Source organism: Desmodus rotundus, chromosome 6, assembly GCF_022682495.2.
Source record: "Desmodus rotundus isolate HL8 chromosome 6, HLdesRot8A.1, whole genome shotgun sequence".
In the NCBI taxonomy this organism is placed as follows: Eukaryota; Metazoa; Chordata; class Mammalia; order Chiroptera; family Phyllostomidae; genus Desmodus; species Desmodus rotundus.
This window is the reverse complement of record NC_071392.1, coordinates 105,631,402-105,651,582: the sequence shown is the minus strand read 5'-3', so window position 1 is coordinate 105,651,582 and position 20,181 is coordinate 105,631,402. Positions and strand designations below refer to the sequence as shown.

General features: G+C 53.8%; 1 protein-coding gene across 1 annotated transcript in view; it reads right to left on the bottom strand.

Annotated features, from left to right (window-relative positions):
• The window catches only part of JPH2 (junctophilin 2), a 57,707-nt gene continuing 37,526 nt past the window's right edge, over window positions 1–20,181 (bottom strand). The window contains exons 3-6 of the mRNA XM_045194539.3: window positions 5,504–5,622; window positions 3,802–4,517; window positions 2,916–3,010; window positions 1–1,612 (exon numbers count right to left, since the gene is read on the bottom strand). Of these exons, the coding sequence (XP_045050474.2) occupies window positions 2,930–3,010; window positions 3,802–4,517; window positions 5,504–5,622 (916 nt within the window). The 3' untranslated portion in view covers window positions 1–1,612; window positions 2,916–2,929. The remainder of the gene's footprint in view (window positions 1,613–2,915; window positions 3,011–3,801; window positions 4,518–5,503; window positions 5,623–20,181) is intronic.

The window sequence follows — 20,181 nt, the reverse complement described above, 5'->3', positions numbered from 1 at the left end:
CTGTGAGCAAATGCAGGTTTATTAATATACAGACTGCAGCTTTCTGATCTCTTGCCCCAAACATGAGCCCCCAGACTAGGCCCGGGAGCTGACAGCCCTGGGCCAGACCAAGAAACCTGGACCATGACCCCAGAGCCAAGGCCTGGAGCCTGTCAGCCCTGAGCGGTGCCCCCAACCTGCCCCCTCATTCCCTAGGAGTCCAGAAAAGCCCAAACACCGATGCAGAGCCGAGGGCCCTGGCCAGTGGAGGATGGGAGAACCCACAGGCTTCTGTCCGCAGAAATGCAGTCCACAAGGTCCCAGCAGGGCTTGAAATGACAAGTGTGACGCCGGACCCAAGCATTCAGGGGGGAGGGAAAGCAGACCCCATCAGAAGTGAACTTCCAGGTGCAGAGCTGGCCTGGGGAGGCCAAGTCGTAACTCCAAGGCCTCCAGGTCCACGGAAACAAAGGCAGGAGAGTGGCAGCCCCTCCAGCTCTGCCTGGATGTAATTGCCAAGTCCTTCCCCAGCCTGGAGGGGCCTGGAACACTCTCTCCATCCTCCCAGGGGCAGGCACCACCAGCCCTCAGCCAGCACGCGGGCCCAGAGACCCCCCAGTGTGGTACCCAACAGCCGGGAGGGGCTTATCATCCTGTAGACCGCCCTGGGAAGTGCTTGGTGACAAGCAGACTGTCTTCAGTGCCTGCCTGAGTGTCTGCCCTGGGGAAATCTGCTTGGTCTTCCCAAGGCTTGCATGTTCAATGTCCCCTGAGCCTGCGGTGGGCCCTGGTGGGGGAAGCGGCCAAAACAATCCACAGGGCATGGCAGCAGCTTTGTCCCGCCAGCCCCAGGGCTCGGGCACAGTGAGCCCTCGCACCCCGAGCACACTGCAAGCCCTAAATGCAACGCCAGCCCAGGCTCAGGCACACACACATACAAGGGCCGGCCTAACTCCTCTTAGCTCTTCTCCCCGCCTCCACCCCTGGCCACCTGGTCAGCGGCTTCCTGGCCAAAGGTTCCAGTCCCTTCCATCTCCTCCTCTTCTCTTGGTCAGGAAGGGGAGCTAGCTGGATGGGCAGGAGACAGGAGCGCCTGCGTCCTGGAATATGCACACTGAGCAAGTCTGTTTCCTCTACTGCCACCCAGAACACCGGTAAGCAGGGGACAGCGTGTGTGCTGGCTCAGGATGGTGAAAGGAGGGGACCCTGCACTGTCTGAGAGCGTCTCCCTCACTGCCGGCCCATCGCAGCGATCTGTCAGCCTGGCAGCCAGAGGTTAAAATACAGCGGGAAAAGGGAAGCAGGAAGGGGGCTGGGATTTAATTAATATTCTGGTTTGGTGACTTCTCCCAAAACACACAAAAGCCTGGGGAGGGAGTGACCTAGGGACAAGGTGAAGGAGTAGATGAGGATGAGGGACAGGAGCAGATCAGGGCTTTTCCCGCCCCTGGGAGGAGCTCCAGGAGGGTTTCCAGCACATTCTATGCCTCTGGGCACTGTGGGAGGTCCCCTTCGATGTTTGCAGTGTGGGTGTGAGCTGGGACCCAGGGCTCCAGTCTGGAGTCCGATCCTCCTTGGCCGCCCTGCGCAGCTGAAAGATGGGTCTTCGAGTCCTCAGCGGGAACTCCTGGCTCTGCAGAGAGACAAGAGGGTCAGGTGAAGCAGGGAGGAAGGGAGAGTGCATGGAGGCTCAGCCAGGTTCAAGGCAGGGTTCAAGCTTCAGGGGCAAGATCCACCCACTGCCTCCCAAACCCCTAGAGTAGCTCTGTCCCATGACTGCGACTGGGTGGGATCAGAGACAAACCCCTGGGGCCTCTTCTGGCCCTAAGGAGGCACAGCTTCCTTTTCCCTCTGGATGCTGCCTCTGCTCATTTGCATGTGCTTTTCCCTTCAGCCTGGTCACCACTTCCCTTCCTCCCTCCTCCCCCGTGGACAGCTGACTCACCCCTTTCTGTCCTTCAGACCATTAAGTCCTCGGCAGGTTGCTGTAGCTCTCATTCCCAGACCCCCTCTGAAACACGCAGCACTCACCCCAGGCCAGCACCCGCCAGGCCAATGTTGTCACTGGCTGTGTTTACATGGTGGCGGGACAGGGATTCCTCCCCTCCAGCCCAGCGCTAGGCCAAGATCAAGGGAGGAGGGCCTTTGGTGGGGGCAGAAAGCCTGTTAGCATCACCAAGCACCAGGTTCGCCCTGTGAAGACAGGGCCTGGCAGGAGAAAGATTCTGTCTTGTAGATCCTTCATCCTGAGACCCGTGAGGCCCACCTGCCTTTCACCCAGCCCATTCACCCCCCGTTCATCACCCTCCCAGCCCCATCAGAGGGAAGAAACCCCCTGAGGGGACTGACTGACAGAAGGGTTTCAGGAGAAGAGCTGGGGGCTAGGGGGCAAGGGAGAAAGGGCGGCTGGGAGAGGAGGGTCTGGCCATCCCAGGTGAACGCAGCCCTGACCTGTGAGGGTCTTGGGGAAAAGGTGCAAGAATGGTTTTGCTTGACATTTGAGCCATAGCACTTCTGCTGAGTGAGCCGTAAATTGGGGGTTTGCTCCCACTGTGTGTCCCCCCCACCTACTGCCACCCCGTTTCTCAGGGCAGTAGTGAGTCCCTGCCACATCCCTACACCCCAGCCAAGCAGTTGCCCAGTAAATGTCAGTCAAACAAATGAACACATGAGCAAAGCCCCCGGTGCACACCGGACAGAAAGCTCTGTGAATACTGAGCTAATGAGAGGCTTGTGCATGCGTGTGCGTGTGTGCACGCCCGGCCTCCCTTGTAAGATCTGTCAAAGCCACACCCCAGGTCCCTGCCTCCAACAGGGATGGGCCTCAATGAGCCGCAGGACAAAGGCCCAGTGGGCAGCAGGCCCTTTTATCCAGCATTCCGACACCCAGGTGCCCAGAACCTTCTATGGGCTCCCACCTCCTCCTCCCAGCATACCTGGTAGATGAGGGTCAGGTGAGGAGGTGGACAAAGAGGATGGCCAGGCCGATGTTAAGCAGGATCACCATGCAGATGAGGACGGTGTTGGGGACCTGGGAGCATGGAGAGCGGCTGCCTGAGTGCCCATGGCCTCTGGATCACCCCCTGCCCCGCCCCCGTTCCAGCAGGGTGGACAGAGGAGCAGGGACGTCCAGAAGGACCCCCCTAGGAGCACCTTCCTGTTCTGCTCCCTGCTGGGACCAGCACCTGGACAGCGGGCCATTGGAGCTGGAAGAACTTGAATTAACCAAACCACTCAGGGTCCAGGGAGGAACAAGGGCGTGCCCCAAAGCACACGATGGGCCTGGGGCCCAGGAGTGTGGCCTTCCACACTGATTCCTCCAGGCCCACTCCTCAGTCCGGAGGAGCCTCGCTTTGCTCACTGTAGCTGCAATCCCTAGCTCCCGGCCTCCTCTAACAAGCTTGGAGGCCCAGGACCCAAGCCCTGGTGGGCCCTTCCCCCACCCCCAGGAAGGCCTCCCTGCTACACCTTGTAGCAGCGCTGCTGGTGTCCGCTGGGAACGCCCTGTCCCTGCAGGTGCGCCCACTCCACCCCCAGCTGCTCCCTTTCCCCAAGAATTGCCCCTTGCTGACCAGGCAGCAGGCAAAAGGCCAGTCCCCTACCCCACTGTGCGGGGTGGGAGATACTGCAGTGCAATTCACACTCCCAAGTCTACAGGGGATCAGGCTGCACTTGACTGAGCCCACACCCCTGCTAGGGGCTCCCCCTGCTCAGTCCTGTCCCATCACCCGCCCCACCCAATCACCCACACCCAATCCTGCCTGAAGCTCAGCCACCTGGAGAGGCCCGACCTTGGACACCTCCTTCCGCCAGCTGCCTCACCTCCTCCACCTCCACCGCGGCCTCAGCCACCAGCGCTGCCTCCTTCCGAGACTTCTTTTTGGCCCCAGCCTTGGTCAGCCCTCGGGCCTCAGTCTTGCGGGCCTTGGCCTTGGGCTCGGCCTTGGGGACGATGGGCTTGGGTTCCATCTTGGCGGGGGGCTCGGGCGCCGGCTCCGGGGCCCGAAGTGCGGGGACCTGCACTGGGGCGGTGGCCGGGGTCGAGGGCGCGGAGTCAGACTCGTAGACCTCGGGCGAGGGCTCTTCCTCTACGGGCGGCGGCGTGGAGGGGACCGTGCGCACCGCGTAGCTGTGGTACCCCTGGTACAGCGCCACCTCCGGCTCCCGCGAGGGCGCGGGCGGCGCCTGCAGCGCCTCGATGGCCATGTGCTCGGTGGCGGGACGCGCTGGGCTGCGGCGGCCACCGGACGGCGTGACCGGCCGGCTGCCCTCGGTGCCGGACTCGCCGTTCCAGGAGCCTGGGCTCAGCAGGCCGTCCTTGGCCGCCCCCGGGCGGGGCCGCTTGGGCTGCGGGGGTGTCCCGGCCGGCGACGGGGGGCCACCGTCGGGCCGAGGGGTCTCGCGCTCATGCAGCTGCGGGCTCTCGCGGGGCCGCTCCGGGAGGCCAGCGGCGCCGGGAACCCGGTCGGGGGGCTCCAGCAGGCTCTCCGAGTTCTCTAGGATCTCGTGGAGCAGTCGGCGCTTCTGATACTCCGGACCTGCCAGGGACAGTAACACCGGGAATATGAGTTCGAATCGCGGTCCCACCACTGGGCGATCCTGGGCAAGCCGCTTAACCTCGCTGAGCCTCGCTTATTTACCCCGCCAGCACTTACCCACCATCTATCGCGTGCCAAGCACTGTTTGAAGCAATTTCCAAACATGAGCTCACTTACTAATAACTCTACGAGGTCGATGCTATCAACCTCCGTTTTACAGATGAAGAAACGGAGGCTCGGAGAGATGAAATCACTCGCCCAAAGTCACCCAGCCGACAAAGGGCGGAGTGAGGACTAGCACCCAGGGAGTCTGGCTCCTGACTATGTTCTTAACGGTGACACTGGTCTCTTTCCATTCCCTTATCTGAAAAACTGGTCTAATCACACCTAAGAAAATGATTAATTGGGTGAAAAAAATGCAGAGCCGGTCACACAGTGGCAGCTGTTGCTATGACCCCCACCCACTCCCCCAAGGCAGAAGCAGGCAGCCAGTGTCATTCTTCCTGGGACCAGCAGGGGGAGCGCTGGAACCAGAAGCGACTTAGCCTCCCCCAGCCCAGTTCTGTGTTCCAAACTCTGATGTTCAGAAAAGAAATATAATTGTGCCACTCACCTTAAAACATTTCATGCACAGACAAACAATATCCCACCCTGAGGGGCTCCCATCACTCTATCCAAGTGCAAGGTCTGTGTCAGAGGCAGGAGGTCCTCCTTACCCTGCAGCCTCATTTCTCAGGAAGAAGAGGCAGCCTGGAGTGGGGCCAGCCCACAACTGGGGGCCTCTGACCCCCTCCCCACAATCTCAGCGTGAGTCCCCAGTGTCACACCATCCCATGCTTGCACCATGCCCCACCGTTTCTAGAACTCACTGGCAATCGTGAATCCACTTGGGCACATCAGCTTTCCAGCAAAGAAAAAGAAAAATGCCCACCCCCAGGGACCTTCCCCGACCCTGTCCTGCCTGTTCCCTCCTTGTCTGGCCCTACCTGGCTGGTAGAAGTCTGGAGCCAGCTCCCTGGCCAAACTGCGGGCAATGTTGGATTCTTGGTTGGCGGCCAGAGCGGCCTGTTCTGCAGCCTCAGCTTTGGCCTTGGCATGGCTTGTCCTAGAAGACAACATGATGGAAACTCAGGATCACTTGGGAGAACCAGCCCTCGGCCCCTTCTCCCCAGCTCACAGAGACACCCTGGACAGGGCACTCAGTCACTCAGGCTGTCGGTGAATATTTATTGAGTCCTGTGGTCCACACTGCTGTGCATTCCCCAGACCATTTCCTCTTCTTTCTGGGCACACAGATAGACAACGTTTCCCAGCCTCCCTTGCAACTAGGAATGGTCAGGCTGAGTCTTAGCCAATGCATTGTGGGAAGAAGTGATGTATGCTCTTTCCAGGCCTGGGCCATGAAAACCTCTCCTACGATCCTCTGTTTCCTTTCTTTTTCTCCTGCTGATGATAAAGGGCAGAGGAGGCCAAAGCCCCAGAACAGGGTATTTGATCTTTTCTGTGTCACAGACCCCTTTAGTATCCAGCGACGCCTGTGGACCCCTTCTCAAAATGTTTTAAAATGCATAAAAGATGTAAGATTACAAAAGGATGCAATTATATGGACACACTGTTAACCAAAATACTTAACAAATTTGTAATGCAATATGTCTTTATTAATAATTAGACAAAATATCTAGCAGGCCTATTATCTACTACATTTTTAAAGTACAGATTAGCATAAAAGACACATCAAGGATGCCTGCAACAACAGTAATGGGATGTGGAAATATATGTGATTTCTACTGGTGCCAAAGTCACAGATACTGCGAATACTGTTGTAGTTTATTGCTTATTCCCACAATTAAAGAAAATGCTAAATTTCAGTGAGAGGCTAGTAAAAATAAAGATGTGGTTTTCCCATCTCTTATAAACACTTCCGGTGCTCTGCCCTGATCCCTTTATTGGGCGGAAGCACCCACCCAGAGGTGCTGTATTAGCTACTAATGGCTCACTGCTATCCCAGAGAATTGCTACCAAGAGAAGCTACCTTGTTCCGAGGTCAGAACACTTTCCCCCAACCAGACAGCCCACAACCAATGACTGATGATACCCCCGGTTCCCTATGACCCCTAAGAGGAACTAACTCTGTGGTACAAGCCAGGCTCCAGAGTCCCTGTGGGAGGCAGGACGCCAGGTAACGCCACACCCTTGCTTAGCTACTTCTCCATCCAATCCTGCTTTTGCACTCGCCTCTCTCCGGAGAGTGTTCCCTCATTAACCATGTGCATGAAATCTCCATCTCATTCTCAGCTTCTAGGGAACCTACCCTAAGACAGCATCCAAGTTCACGGACTCCCTGGATGACATCCAGGGAACCCCCTGTAGACTCCAGGTTAAGAAACACGGTGGAAGGAACCTGGGTCCAGACATGGCCACTGCGCAAAGTCCCCTCCCACAGTCCCACACTGGAACATTTAAGCATTGAAATTAAACAATAAATGTGGAACATTTTTTTAAGCACCTGAACATTTTTATTACAATTTACTTTTTTTTTAATGTGGAACATTTAAGCAAGTCTTAAACATATATTGCACTGAGCACCTGAGATTCCAGGGATGTATGTTTTAGCTGTTAGTCTAGCCTCACAGAAGCACCTACTAAAATAATAACAGCCCCATTTATGAGTGGGGGGGCCCCCGCTCTAAAGGGATTTCGAAGATTATCTCATGTAATCATCACGATGCCTTAGAAAGCCGGTGCTGTTATTATTTTCCCCATTGTACAGAAAGGGAAACTGAGGTACAGAGAGGTTAAGTAACTTGCCCTTGGTCACAGCGTCACTAAGTGCAGGAGCTGGGATTGTGAACCCGGGAAACTCCAGAGCCTGTGTGTGTGAGCACATGCCATGCGTGGCCAGAGGCTGAGAACAGAGAGCCCTGTGGGTGAGACAAGCCCGGCCCCCGCCCTCACTGTCAAACAAGCAGCAAAAATCATTTAATACAATGTAACTGAATGCAAAGGGCTTATTGCAGGTGTGAGACATGCTGTGAAGGCAGAACATGGCGTGCAATGAAAATGTGGAAAAGAAAGACAGGATTGAGTTCGGCAGTGGAGGTGGGGTGGTCAGGGAAGGCTTCCTGGAGGATGCGACATTTAAGTTGAGACCTGAAGGCACAGGTTAAGGAGGCCATGAGAGGTGGGGTGGGGACAGGCAGAGGGCAGAGCACGTGCAAGGCCCTGAGAGGAGGTAACAACTCGGTGTCTTTGGGGAACTGAAAGGTCTGATCAGTGTCCACTTGCGCAGGTGAGCTGACTCCTCGGGGAGCTGATACGCCTGTGTCTCTGCATGTCTGTCTCCAGCACGGAACTGGGCCCCCAGTGAGGGAGGAAAGTTTCATTAAGCTCCTCCCACGTGCCAGGCCCTGTGTTCTCCCTTGCAGCCCTCAAAAGTGCCCAGGAGGTAGTTTTTATGTCCCTACTTCACAGGTGGGGAAACTGAGTCTCAGACATCTTGCCCAAGGGTGCAAAATAGGGTGCAAAATAATAGTTAACACTGACAAAGCTTTTACTACCTGCCAAGGGCTTCACAGAAATTAACTCATTTAATTCCCCCAATAACTCCATGCGGCAGATGTTTCTACCATCATCCCTCCTCACAGAGGAGAAATCCAGGGCATGGGGGTGTTTTAAGGACGTCACCCAAACCTACACAGCCAGCGAGTGACAGAGTGAGATTTCACAGCAAGGCATTCTGGGGTCTAGAGTCTGTGTCCTTAACCACTGGCTACGCTTCCACTCAATAGTGAGTGGTGGAGTTCAAGTCCAGAACCGTCTGATTCCCAAGCCCCTGGCCTCTCCACTCTGCTGTACTGTTACGGGAATTTTTTTTTTAAAGAGGGAGGGAAATATCAATGTGTGGTTGCCTCTTGCGTGCCCCAGAGGGGAGCTGGCCCACAACCCAGGTTTGTGCCCTGACTGGGAATCAAACCAGTGACACTTTGCTTCGCAGGCTGGCGCTCAATCCACTGAGCTACACCAGCCAGGGCTGCTAGAGGACCATTTACCAAATGAAAGTGCACTGAGTGAACACACACATGCGCATGTGTGTGGGCAGGGGGGCAGCACAGGGGACAGTGAAGAGCTTGGCTTTGCTGTCAGCAGCCCCGGGTTCCAATCTTGGCTTCGCCAAGGCTGGGGGACCAGGTTGAGTCATTCACCTCAGGCTCTAAATTGAGGGGGAAGCCAAAAAAAACCTTGGTAATCTAGATAAATCATATTTTTAAAAGTCAAAATCTTTTGACTTTTTAAAAGTCAAAATTCATGCAAAAAACTCCTCGTGACTACACCGTGAACAAATGTAAACAAAGGCCGGCTGGGACCCTGTGCCTGCGTGAGCCGCTTCGCCTCCTCAGCCTTGTTCCAACCCCTCTGGGCTGGAGCACCTTGGGTCAGCGGCTTTGCCTCTCTGCGCCTCGGTTGCTTCATCTGTAGGGCACTAATTCTCCCCTCCCGGAGTTGGTGTGAAAACCGAGGGGCAGCATATGAAAATGTGTAGCCCAGGACGGGGCTGAGTGAGGATGGTAATGATGATGAGGAGGGTGGTGGTGGTGAAGGAGGAAAAGATACTCGTGACATCAAACTCAGTGTGGTACATGCGTGTCCCCGGGCTCCTATTTGCCTGTCCATGGGTACATGTGATTCGAAGTTCTCAGCTTTTCAGAGACACTTCCCTGGAAACCTGAAACCCCAGGTGGGGGGAGCAGGGATGGGGCTGGGCGAACCTTCCAGCTGAGAAAATGTCCTTTTTTGGTCATGCGAGCGGTGAGGCCGGTTTCCCGGTGCTGGGAGGCTGTGTGGCGGGACTCCTCAGGCTGGAGTCGCAGCCTTCACACGGGGCCCTGGAAGGTTCTGGGGGTGGAACCGCGGGCCCTCTACGGAGCCAGAATGGGGGTTGAGAGCAGGGTGGCCACACAGCACACTCCTCGGTCGTGCCCATCAGTCTGAATCCTTTACCAGCCCCCTCTTCCATGCCTCAGATTTCTGGTATGGCTCCCCGACACCCCAGCCTTCAAGCCAGGAATACCAGGGTTCTCCTGCACCCTGCACCCTCATCTCCTCTCAACATCCACAGCTGTCAGTCACCCCTCCTGTCTCTTCTCCCTCTATGGCTCTTGAATTTGCCCATCTCTCCATCCTCCTGCAAAGCCCTCACCCCCATCCCTGCCTCCAGGCCGCTCCCTACAACTGATTGCAGGCAGCAGCACCTTCCGGTGTGGCGAGCTTGCTTAAGCCTTACGGCTTCACCTGTTGCTTAAAATGTTTGCAAGGCCCCTATGGTGCTCCACGTGAAGTCTAAACTACTCAGCGTGGTCTTCAGGGCTTTCGGGACCCTGGGCCTGAGGCAGCCTTGATGGGGTGCATCTGGCAGCACCCAGGGTGAAGGGCAGGCAGAACTGCTGTTGCCCAGAGGGTCTTGCTTCTAGCTCAGTGCCACTCATAGTGTGGTGCACCCCCCTCAACCCCCCTACTCATCTGGGAGCTTGTTGGGAATACAGATTCTTGGGTCCACCCTAGACCTACGGAATCAATTCTGATTCAGTCAGAGATGCCCAGGAATATGGGTTTTATAAGTGCTCCAGAAGCTTCTGCTACTCACTAACATTTGAGAAGCGTGTGCTGGACAGACAGCAAACCCAGCTCTGCCTTGGGCGGTCCCAGGTTGCTCTCCAGCGATTCTCTTTAAGCACCAGGATCCCTCCCTGAGTTGGGGTCCTGCTGGCAAACGCGGACCGTTTCTTCTGCTGTGAGTGCTCTCGGGGTCTGGGCCCATGCCCCTGGGGGAGGGTCTCCAAGGCGGCTGTGGCCCTGCTGGAGGGGAGGGGAGGGACGGAGCTGAAACTGGGGCAAGGGGTGGGGCAGGGATCAGGCTCTCTTCTTGATTTCATTGGGATTATCTTTCTCACCTTCCGTCAGCAGGGTTAAAAATAAGGCTGGTGGTTCAGGGAGAGAGGCAGGGTCTTAACCCCAGGGAGCCACTTCTGAGGGTACCCATCCCCCACCCATAGCCAGCCTTGCTGCCCAGTGGTGCCCACCAGGCACGGACGGCTTCTTTGCACCAAAGACTGACTTACCCCTGACACCACACCTGTGCTCAGGCTGCTCCCCTCCTGGAATGCTCTCTCCCCGCAGCTCAAGACCCTTCTACCTACGGATGCATTCATCTCATACACCTTCATGGAGTGGCTGTTACATAGTAGGCACTACTCTGGGCACCGTGGACACAAGAACAAACCCGGCGTCCAAAAATCCCCATAGAACTCCCGCTCGTTTGCAGAGGCCGTCAGCAAATCCCGGTGGTAGGCCAAGCCAGTTTGCCGCCTGTTCCATGCCGCCGGTGTGCTGATAATGGTTTTTATATTTTTAAACAGTTGAAAAAAAACCCAAAAGGGTAATATTTTCTGACACGTGAAAATTACATGGAAGTCAAATGTCCGTATCCATATAAATAAAGTCTCACTGGAACACGGCCACACCCATTTGTTTATATTGTCCAGAATTAAGTAGTTGCCATAGAGACCGTATGACCTGCCAGGCCCAAAATATTTACACTCCAGCCCTTAAAGAAAACGTTTGTCGACCTCTGTTCTAATGTGTTCACTCAACAACTGCCTCTTCTACTACTGTTATTAGTAACGATACTCTATCATTTGCAGAGCACTTTGTGCCCAGCTCTGTGCCACAGCCGCCTTTCCACACGTGGCCCCAGAGAGGTGGAGTCGTGTTCTCCAGGCCACACAGCTAGAGAGTGAATCTGCCCAAACCCTCACCCATCGCGCCAAGCCCTCACCCATCACCCCAAGCCCTCACCCATCACCCCAAGCCCTCTTGCCACTAACTCTGGCCGCGTCTTCCATGTGCTGGGACCCGGGATGGAGATGAATAGGACCCTAATTAATCTCTGCCAAGTCAACCATACAACACCTCTGAAAAGCCAGTGGATGAACAGGGGCATGGAGCCAAGCCTCTGGAGCACAGAGTGGAGTGGCCAAGACGGGCAGCTCTGGACAGGCTGCCTGGGTGCAGGTCCGGGCTCTGCTTCTTATACCAAGTCTGAGTCCCCTGAGCCCGGTCTCCCCCCCTGTAAAGTGGAGATAATAACAGCACCCAGTTGGGCAAAGAGCTGTAAGAAATAAACAAACGAACGGCCACAGGACCCTTGGAACAGTGGTCAGGACTGTTAACGTGCTATAGAGGTGCACGTTAACGAAATAAATAAGAAGCACGGTCTTTTGGGAGAAGACTGAAGAAAGAAAACCCTGAATGTACTCAATGCCACTGACTTGCTCAGTTTCAAAGTAGAAAAACCCGCCGGCACAAGTTGTCCGCAGTCGCTCTGGAGGACAGAGGCAGATAATCTGCAGGCTGCGGAGGTGCCTGGCGGGGACGGTGCTGCCAAGTCCCCAAGACCTGGGGATGCTTCAGATGCCACTGCCCTGCCCTCTCCCAAAATAACCCCTAGTCCTGACGCTGTCTGGCCACTGCCCCCAGAACAATCAGGTCCCAGTAAACTGAGGAGGGACACAGCTGGGCTGTCTAGCCACCCGCCCAGAGAGTTCCCGGGGAGAAAGCACACAACCTCCTCAAGGATGCAGGCAAGGGCCCAGGTAGGGAGCCCTGGCCCGCAGGACCTTCCTCCCCACCCCGCCCCTGGGCTCCATTTGGCAAATGCATGCTAAGTCCCTGCCCAGGCTCTCCCCAGAAGGGTTAAGGGCACGAGCTCAAGCCTGAACCGTAGCATTGTCTGACCTTTGCTCTCTGGCCTCAGTTTCCTAAGCTGGGAAGTAGGGGTAATAATGATTGCTTCACAAAATGACTGGGCATCTGAAATGAGATAGCACAAAAGTGCTTAACATAAACTGAGCACTTAACAAATATTGGCTCTCATTAATGCTACAGTTTTTGTTATTATAACAATGCTTACAAAATGCTTCCCAGCAATTGCCTTCCAAAATTGTATGGACTGCCAACAAATCAGGATGTAAACAGGCATGCTTGTAGAATCTGAACATTGTTTCAAGGTCCACCCACATCGTATCAGTACTGTGTCAGTACTTCATTCCTGTCTGCTGGCACGTAACGGCCCGCTATTGTGTGATGAGCTGCATTCAGTTTACCTGTTCATCAGATGAACATTTGGCTTGTTTCCACCTTTCGGTTACAGTGAATAATGCTGCTGTCGACATGTGTGGACAAGTTTTTGTGTAGGTGCCTGTTTTCATTTCTCCCGGGTATAAACCTAGGAGTGGAATTGCGGGGATGTATGGCAACTCCGTGTATGACCTGCTGAAGAACTGCCACACTGGCTCCAAAGTGGCTGTCCCCTTTCACGACCCCGTCGGCAATGTAGGAGCATTCCGCTTCCTCCACACGCTCCCCGACACTTGTGGAAGTGCCCGTGTTTCTTGTCTCGGTCAGACGAGTGACTGGTGAGGTGGTTTTCACGCACATTTCCCTGAGAGCGGATGATGTCAAGCATCTTATTGTGTGTGCTTAATGGCCGTTTATATGTCTTCTTAGGAGAAATGTCTATTCAGATCCTTGTCTATTTTTAACTGGTTTTATTTTGTCTTTTCATTATTCAGTTGCAACAGTTTTTTATTTCTTCTAGATACAAGTCCCGTATCACATACCTAATGTGCAAATCTTTTTCTCATTCTGTGGGTTGTCTTTTCACTTCTTGATAGTGGCCTTAGAAGCACTAACATTTTTGCTTAATGACATCCAGTTTATCTATTTTTTTCTGTTACTGCCTGTGCTTTTGGTGCCATAGCTAAGAAGGCTTTTCCTATGACAAGGTGAAGGGTGTGAGAGCAGAACAGACTGAAGGCTACAGGGCCGGACAAAGCCCATGTGGTGGGTAACATGTTCATAGTTTGTGTCTCGTTATTTGTATGTGATATAGTATAGACATAAAAATATAAAATATTTAGTTTAAAATAATATGGCTTCACCATCAAAACCTTTGGAGATTTAAAACGAAAAGCTGCTGTTACAATTCTGGTTTTTGAAGTGGTCCAGAGCACCGCTGTATGACTGTGGGTGGCTCCCGTGCATTCTCTGGGCTCTGGTGTCGTCACCTGTAACGTGGGAACGGGAACAGCCCCTACGTCACAGGGCTGTTGGAAGCATGGAGAGAATTCAATTGTACCTAAAGCATTTAAAACAGGGCTTGGCACATAGTAAGCTCTGGGCAAGTTTGAAAAACTTAGAAAGTGCATTTGTTCTAGCTGAAGGGGGGGGCATGGGTCCTGAGTCGGGGGTGGGGGGGCATGCCACTCCCTCAGGCCCTATATAGGACCTCCCACCATGGGAGCCCAGTCTGAAATCCCCAGGCCGTGGAGGTGACCTCTTCCAGATCATTTTAAGATAATCTTTCTCCCTTTCTTAAAGAAGACCGCCAGTCAGGCGGGGAAGTCTCTTCCATGTGTGACTGAGTGTGTGACCCCTGCCCCAGCCTAGGAAGAGGGAGCAAAGTAACAGAGTAGCTGTTTTCTGAGTGCTCCCTGTGTGCCAGACACCTGACCTATGTGGTTGGCTGGTTAATGGCCCCAAAGAAACCCAGGCCCTAACCCCTGGAACCTGTGAATGTGACCTTATATGGCAAAAGAGGCTTTGCAAATATGATTCATTTAAGGGTAACGAGATGCGGGGATTATCCTGGGTTACATCGGCAAGCCCTAAAAGTAATGACAGCGTCCATATAAGGGGAAGGTGGAGGGAGATGTGACCACAGCGGGCGATGTGAGAATGGAAGCAGAGACTGGGGCAATAAGCTTTGAAGATGGAGGAAGGGGCCACGAGCCAAGGAATGGGGGTGGACACGAAGAAGCTGAAAAGGACTGGATTCTCCTGTCAGAGCCTCCAGAAGGAACCACCTTGACTTTGGCAACACCTTGACTTTAGCCTGACAAAACCAATTTCACACTTCTGACCTCCCCAACTGTAAGACAATACATTTATGTCATTTTAGGCTACCCAATTTGTGGTAATTTGTTATGGCAACAAAAGGAAACTAAAGCAACCTGTGTGATCTCATGTCATCCTCCAGAAAATCCACTTTACAGGAGAAGAAACAAAGGCTCAGAAAATCACTTGCCTGAGGCTCAGAGCTAGGAAGTGCCCGAGCCAGCTGGAATGTGAATCCAGGTCTGTCTGGCCCGGGAGCCTTGGCTGACCCATGCATCTGCTAGCTGCTTCAGTTCACACCCGCTCTCCAGAAGGGCCCAGCAGCCGAGACTGGCCACAACCCAGCCTGGGGCATAGCGAGGGCCTGAGTTCTCCCGTCCCCAGCGTTTACCCTACCTGTCTGAGAGGGAGGACCCCAGGCTCGTGCTTACCAGCAGAGATACCTCCTACTGCCCCCATGAAAAGCTGGTTCATCGGGACCTGGGAACCGCCTGGAGAACGACATATGACTGAGGCCTGGCTGTGCTTTGGAAAGCAGTAAAACAGGGAGGGGACCTCTGGCCTTGCTCCTTGTCCCTACTACGTAGGACCGAGCCCTACAGTCCAACCTGGAACCTAACTGTCAACCCTTTTAGAACTTCTGAACGTGCATATAGTCCCCTATTTCAAAATAATTAATTACAAGTGTGAAAACCTAGCATCTATTAGTGCTAGGACTTTAGAATAGGGCTTAATTTATTCCTTACAACAACCCTAAGGGGTAGATATTATTACGACCACTAAATAGACAAGGAAACCAGGCTCCCAGAGGCAGCGCGGCCGAAAGGCAGCCACATATCAGGAAGTGCTAGGGCTGAGGCCAGGGGACCAGGTCCTGGTCTGCCCCCCAAGCTGTGTTAGCCAGTGCATGATGGGCCCTAGTGGGCATTCCAGTCTAACCCCTGCCACCACGAAGGAAGAGGGCAAGAGCTGGGTTAAGACTTGGGTTTCCTGAGCTGGTCCTGCTCTATTTGATGTCCCCTTGTTTTCTTGGAGCTGAAAGGCCCAACTGAAATGCCGGCACTGGGAGTGATATTAAAAATATCTAGCAACTGCAATGGTTGGGTGGTGGGGGAAGCAACCAACCAATGAGAACTGTGTGGACGCCCCCTGCTGGGCCACGTGGTTAACTACATGCTGGGTCCTGGGGAAGTCAAGGTCCTGGGCAGCCGCCAGGTGAACAGGGCAGTAATGGGGTGGGGGGAGCACTTACGGGGTTCTGCGGAGCTGCTGGTTACAAACTGGTACAAACTGGAGTATTTCAGACCTCTACCAACTGGCATGATGTTACTGGAGTGTCCAGCTGGATACTAACTCTGGATGTAAATTTTCTTTCTTACGCCCCATCTGGCCTAGGAAGCCTTTCCCAGAGGCCACCCCCAATAAATTTGATCTTGACCCTCTGCTTAAGTCCCCACAGTGTCCTTCCCAGAGCCTTGGGGGTAACATGAAAGCATGCATCCAACTTCACAACCTCGCTCTAGCCAAACTCCGCCCTCCAGGTGGCCAGAAAATTCTAGATCTTCACGTGCGCCCTACTGTTTCACCTCTGGGGCTTTTACACTTACTGTTTCCTCTCCGGGGAACCCTTGTCCCCACCCTCAGCCTTCACCTCTTCTTGGGTGAACTCTTCTTCATCCTTCAGGGCCCTTCCTCAGGAAAGCTTGCCCTGACCGCCAGCTCCCCGCTTCCGGTCCCCTGCACGTAGCTGCCACGGCGCTTCTTCGTCTCCCTCTCATGAGCCTGCGAGCCTCACGAGGGGCAGAAGCCTCGCTGCTGTGCCCCTGCCACGTGAACAGACGCCGCACGTAGCAGGTGCTCGGGAAATGTCTGTTAGGTAAACCTTGCGTTGTTTGGATGCACTTGACTGTGAGATTCACAGAGCTGGAAGGACCCTTGGAAAGCACTTCCTCTCGCTATTAACAGCACAGTAGCAAGATGAAGAAACACGCCCAGAGATGCCTGTATGACCACTTCCAATAGCTGAAATTAATCCTTGTGATTGTTTCTCTGTTACAGGCATGTTACAAGGGTCACTTACCATGTGACAGGACTTGTTCTAAGTGCTTACACGTATTTATCATTTAATCCAAACAACAACCTTATAAGAGAAAGACTATTGTTATAATCTTCAGTGCACAGATGAGGAAACCGAGGTTCTCGGTCTTCCAACAATTTGCCCAAGAGCACACAGCCAGCAAGGAACAGCGGCTCCAGAATCCGTGTTCCTCCAACTCTCCACAGTGTGGCCACAGGCACCTCCAAAGGGGGCAGTAGGCCCTGCCGCTGCCTCCTCTATGGAAACTGCCTGGGCATGGGCACGTAGGAGGTGCTCATGGAAACCCTGGGGAATGAAGGTGACACCAGAAGACGATCGTGTACTGGGTACTAAGAGACAGTGAAGCCCCAGGCTCCTGCCAGCCCCTTACTCCGGGAACCTGGGAGGCAGCCTAAGAGTGGCCCTCTCCCAATGGCTGTGACTGTCACTGTGCCTCAAGAGGGGACAGAGCCTGCTGGAGAATGGCTTCATCTTTTGCGAAGTCTGCTCCTTGGGTCCAAGGCAGCCAGGAAGATGCGGAACTCCCCTGGGGCTCCTCACCACCATCAACAGGCAATATCTGTCAGGGGCATAGCACGTAGCAGGCACAGCGCTAAGATAGTTGCCTGTCATATGTCCCTTAGTCCCCACAGTGTTCTCTAAGGTAGATGTCACTATCGATTCCCAATGTACAAATAAGAAAACTAAGAGTGAAAGGGGTCCTGACCGGATAGCTCAGTTGGTTAGCGTGTCATCCTGATGTGCCGAGGTTGCAGGTTCGATCCCCGGTCAGGGCACTTACAAGAATCAGCCAAGGAATGTATAAATAAGTGAAACAATAAATCGACGTTTCTCTTTCTCTCTCTCCCCCCCTCTCCCCCCGCTTTCTCTCTCTCTCTCTCTCAAATCAATAAAAAGAAGAAGAACGAAAAGGGTAAGTAGTATGTAACCCATCCAACTCCCACAGTCCATAAAGGGAGAAAGCCAGGAACCCCAGCATGGCTAACCCCCAAACAGAAGAAGGAAGCATTGTTTAGTGCTAGACTCAGACGACTTGCTTTCAAACCCCAGCTCCCGCACTTCCAAGTTGCGTGACTTTGTCAAGTCATGGAACTTCCACAAGTCTCAGCTTCCTTCTCTGTAAAATGGGTTGATGATAGCACTTAGCTACCACTAGAGTTTTTGTGAAGAACTGTGGCATGTGAAGTGTGTATTCATTCATTACATCATGACCAGTTATTTACTAAGCACCTACTGTGCGCCAGGTCCGGGGCTAGATCTGGGGTATGGCAGTGAAAAAGAAAAACTAATCTCCTGGAGCTTTAGAGACTAAGCCTACCATGGTGCCCTGCACATAGTAGGTACCCCACAAGTGGTAGCTACTATTTTTGTTATTACTTAGAGAGTGATTTTTCTCCCTAGGTGTTGAACTTCCCAACCTGGGGATTTGGGTCTGATGGGATTGCCTGCCCCAGAGAACCCACTGAGTTGGCTCGGGGCGTGCACCCAGACCCTGCCGCACCCTGCTCCTCAGGCCGGTGAGCCAGCCTGCAATAGCATCCCACAGGCCCAAGTCAGCAGACATCTCCTGCCTAAATAAGGACAAGGCACCCTGGAGAGCCTTCTGTGAGCCTGAGGAATGTGACAGCTGAGCCCTCCCTGCCCAGCACCTCCGTCCCCCACCTCCGGCCCCTCCCCAGGTGGGGCTCCACGACGGCATTCCAGCTTTCCCCAGAACAGCCCCCAGTGTCCCTGACCCCCTCTCGCCCACTCCAGGCTGCTCTGGAAATTGATAAGAAGCTTTGGGAAGGAATTCCAGGCAGCTGCATCTGCTCCCGGGGGCTGGCATCCCGGCTGCCACAAGGACTGGAGGCAGAAACCACAGGGAGGGGCCACGCTGGCCCCGGCCCTGGAAAACCTGCAGCCCTTGGGTGGAAAAGCATTTCCAGAGGTTTTATTCGGCCCCGGGAGCTATGCCAGGCATGAAGGACAGGCGAAGAGATCCAGACCCCGCTGCTGTCTTCCTGTCACAAAACCACATCACAGCGGTCATGACTGAGATAAGTCCATGGCTCCTGGTGAGGGGCGGAGCGCGGGACACATCTAGCCCCAAGCATGGGCTCAGGGAAGGCGTCTTAGAGGAGTTCTTGGTGAGCTTGTGGCTGAGTGAGAGAACTCTGGCACCAGATGACCTGGCTTCGAATGCTAGCCCTGCGTCTTCGTGGCTGTGTGACCTTAAGCTAGTTACTTCACAGCTCTGTGCCTCCATCTCCCCCTCTGTGAAATGGGAGGGATATAGCACCAACCTCATAAGGTTAGGAGGATTAAAAGAACTGGTATTTGCAAAGTGCTTAGAGCAATAATAGGGGTTATGACCTCAGGCTTTGTTTAGGGTGGCTGAAGAGCTGACCATTTATACCCGGTGCCTGAGAGTAAAAGGGAGGCTGTTAATAACAGGAACCAGGGCTGTTCCAGGCAAAAGGCCATGTGGTCATCCCAGCCTTGAGCACACAAAGATGCCGAATGAGGATGGAGAGAAGTGACTGTGTCTGTCGTTTTTGTGTACCCCCACACAGCAGGAACACACAGAGGCTGTTGAGGTTTTGTTTCTTTTAACAGATTTGACCTTCAGATTTCCCAGGAAGAATAAATAACACTTACAATGAGGACATTCAGAACACAGACTTGAGCTAGAGGCTAAGGAAAAAAATCAAAGCTTTTAATGCATTAAAGAAGAGAGATTTATGGAGCTCTTCGTGTGGGTCCAGGCCTGGGCCCTGGGAAGGCAGACTTATTGGGAGGAGACAGAAGTGTCTAAGGAAACAGAATAAAGTACAGGATTCCATTCTTAGTGACCAACCATGGTTGGTTGGATAAAGGGGGAGGATTTGGAGAGAGGGCTAGAGACATCCAAAAGACACCATCAGGGAGGGGTCAGGTCATGGATGGGCCTGAAGGACGTGTCAATTGGAACAATCAAATGGGTAGAGGTCTCTGTGGGGAAGGGCAGGGGGAACAGCTTGAGCAAAGGCAGAGAAGTGGACTGAAGGGGCCCCATGGCAAGGGAAGGGCATGTCACAATGGCTAAGAACCAGTTCCTGGGACCAGATGCCAGGGTCCAAGTCCCATCTCCACCCCTTGCACACCAGCTGACCTCTGGCAACTCACGTGGCTCTACTTCTCCTCACTTCCCGCTGCAGCAGCCTGGAGCTAATGATACCTTTGCCCTTCGCGGCTGCCCGGGGAGCAAGTGAGATGGTGCCTGGGAAATTCTGCTCAGTTCGTGGCGTGCTGCAAATGTGAAGTGTGAGGGCCACACGGAATGGATTTTTGTCTATTTTGTTCCCTGATGAATCCCCAGCACCTAGAACAGGGTGTGGGCCATAGTAGGTGCTTAATAAAAATGGGCTGAATGAATCAACAGTAGCCATTTACTAGGCAGTGATAGGCCTGGCCAGGCAGGAGCAGAGGAAAATAAAGGAGACTCGTACAGATGAGGACACAGGCCTGGACAGGTGAAGGGATTTGCCTGAGGTCGTACTGCCAACAAGTCACAGATCAGGAACTGATTCTCTGCCGGGATCTCCAACCCCATCTCCCTCCGTCCTTCTTCCTGTCTGCCTCCTATAAGCACTT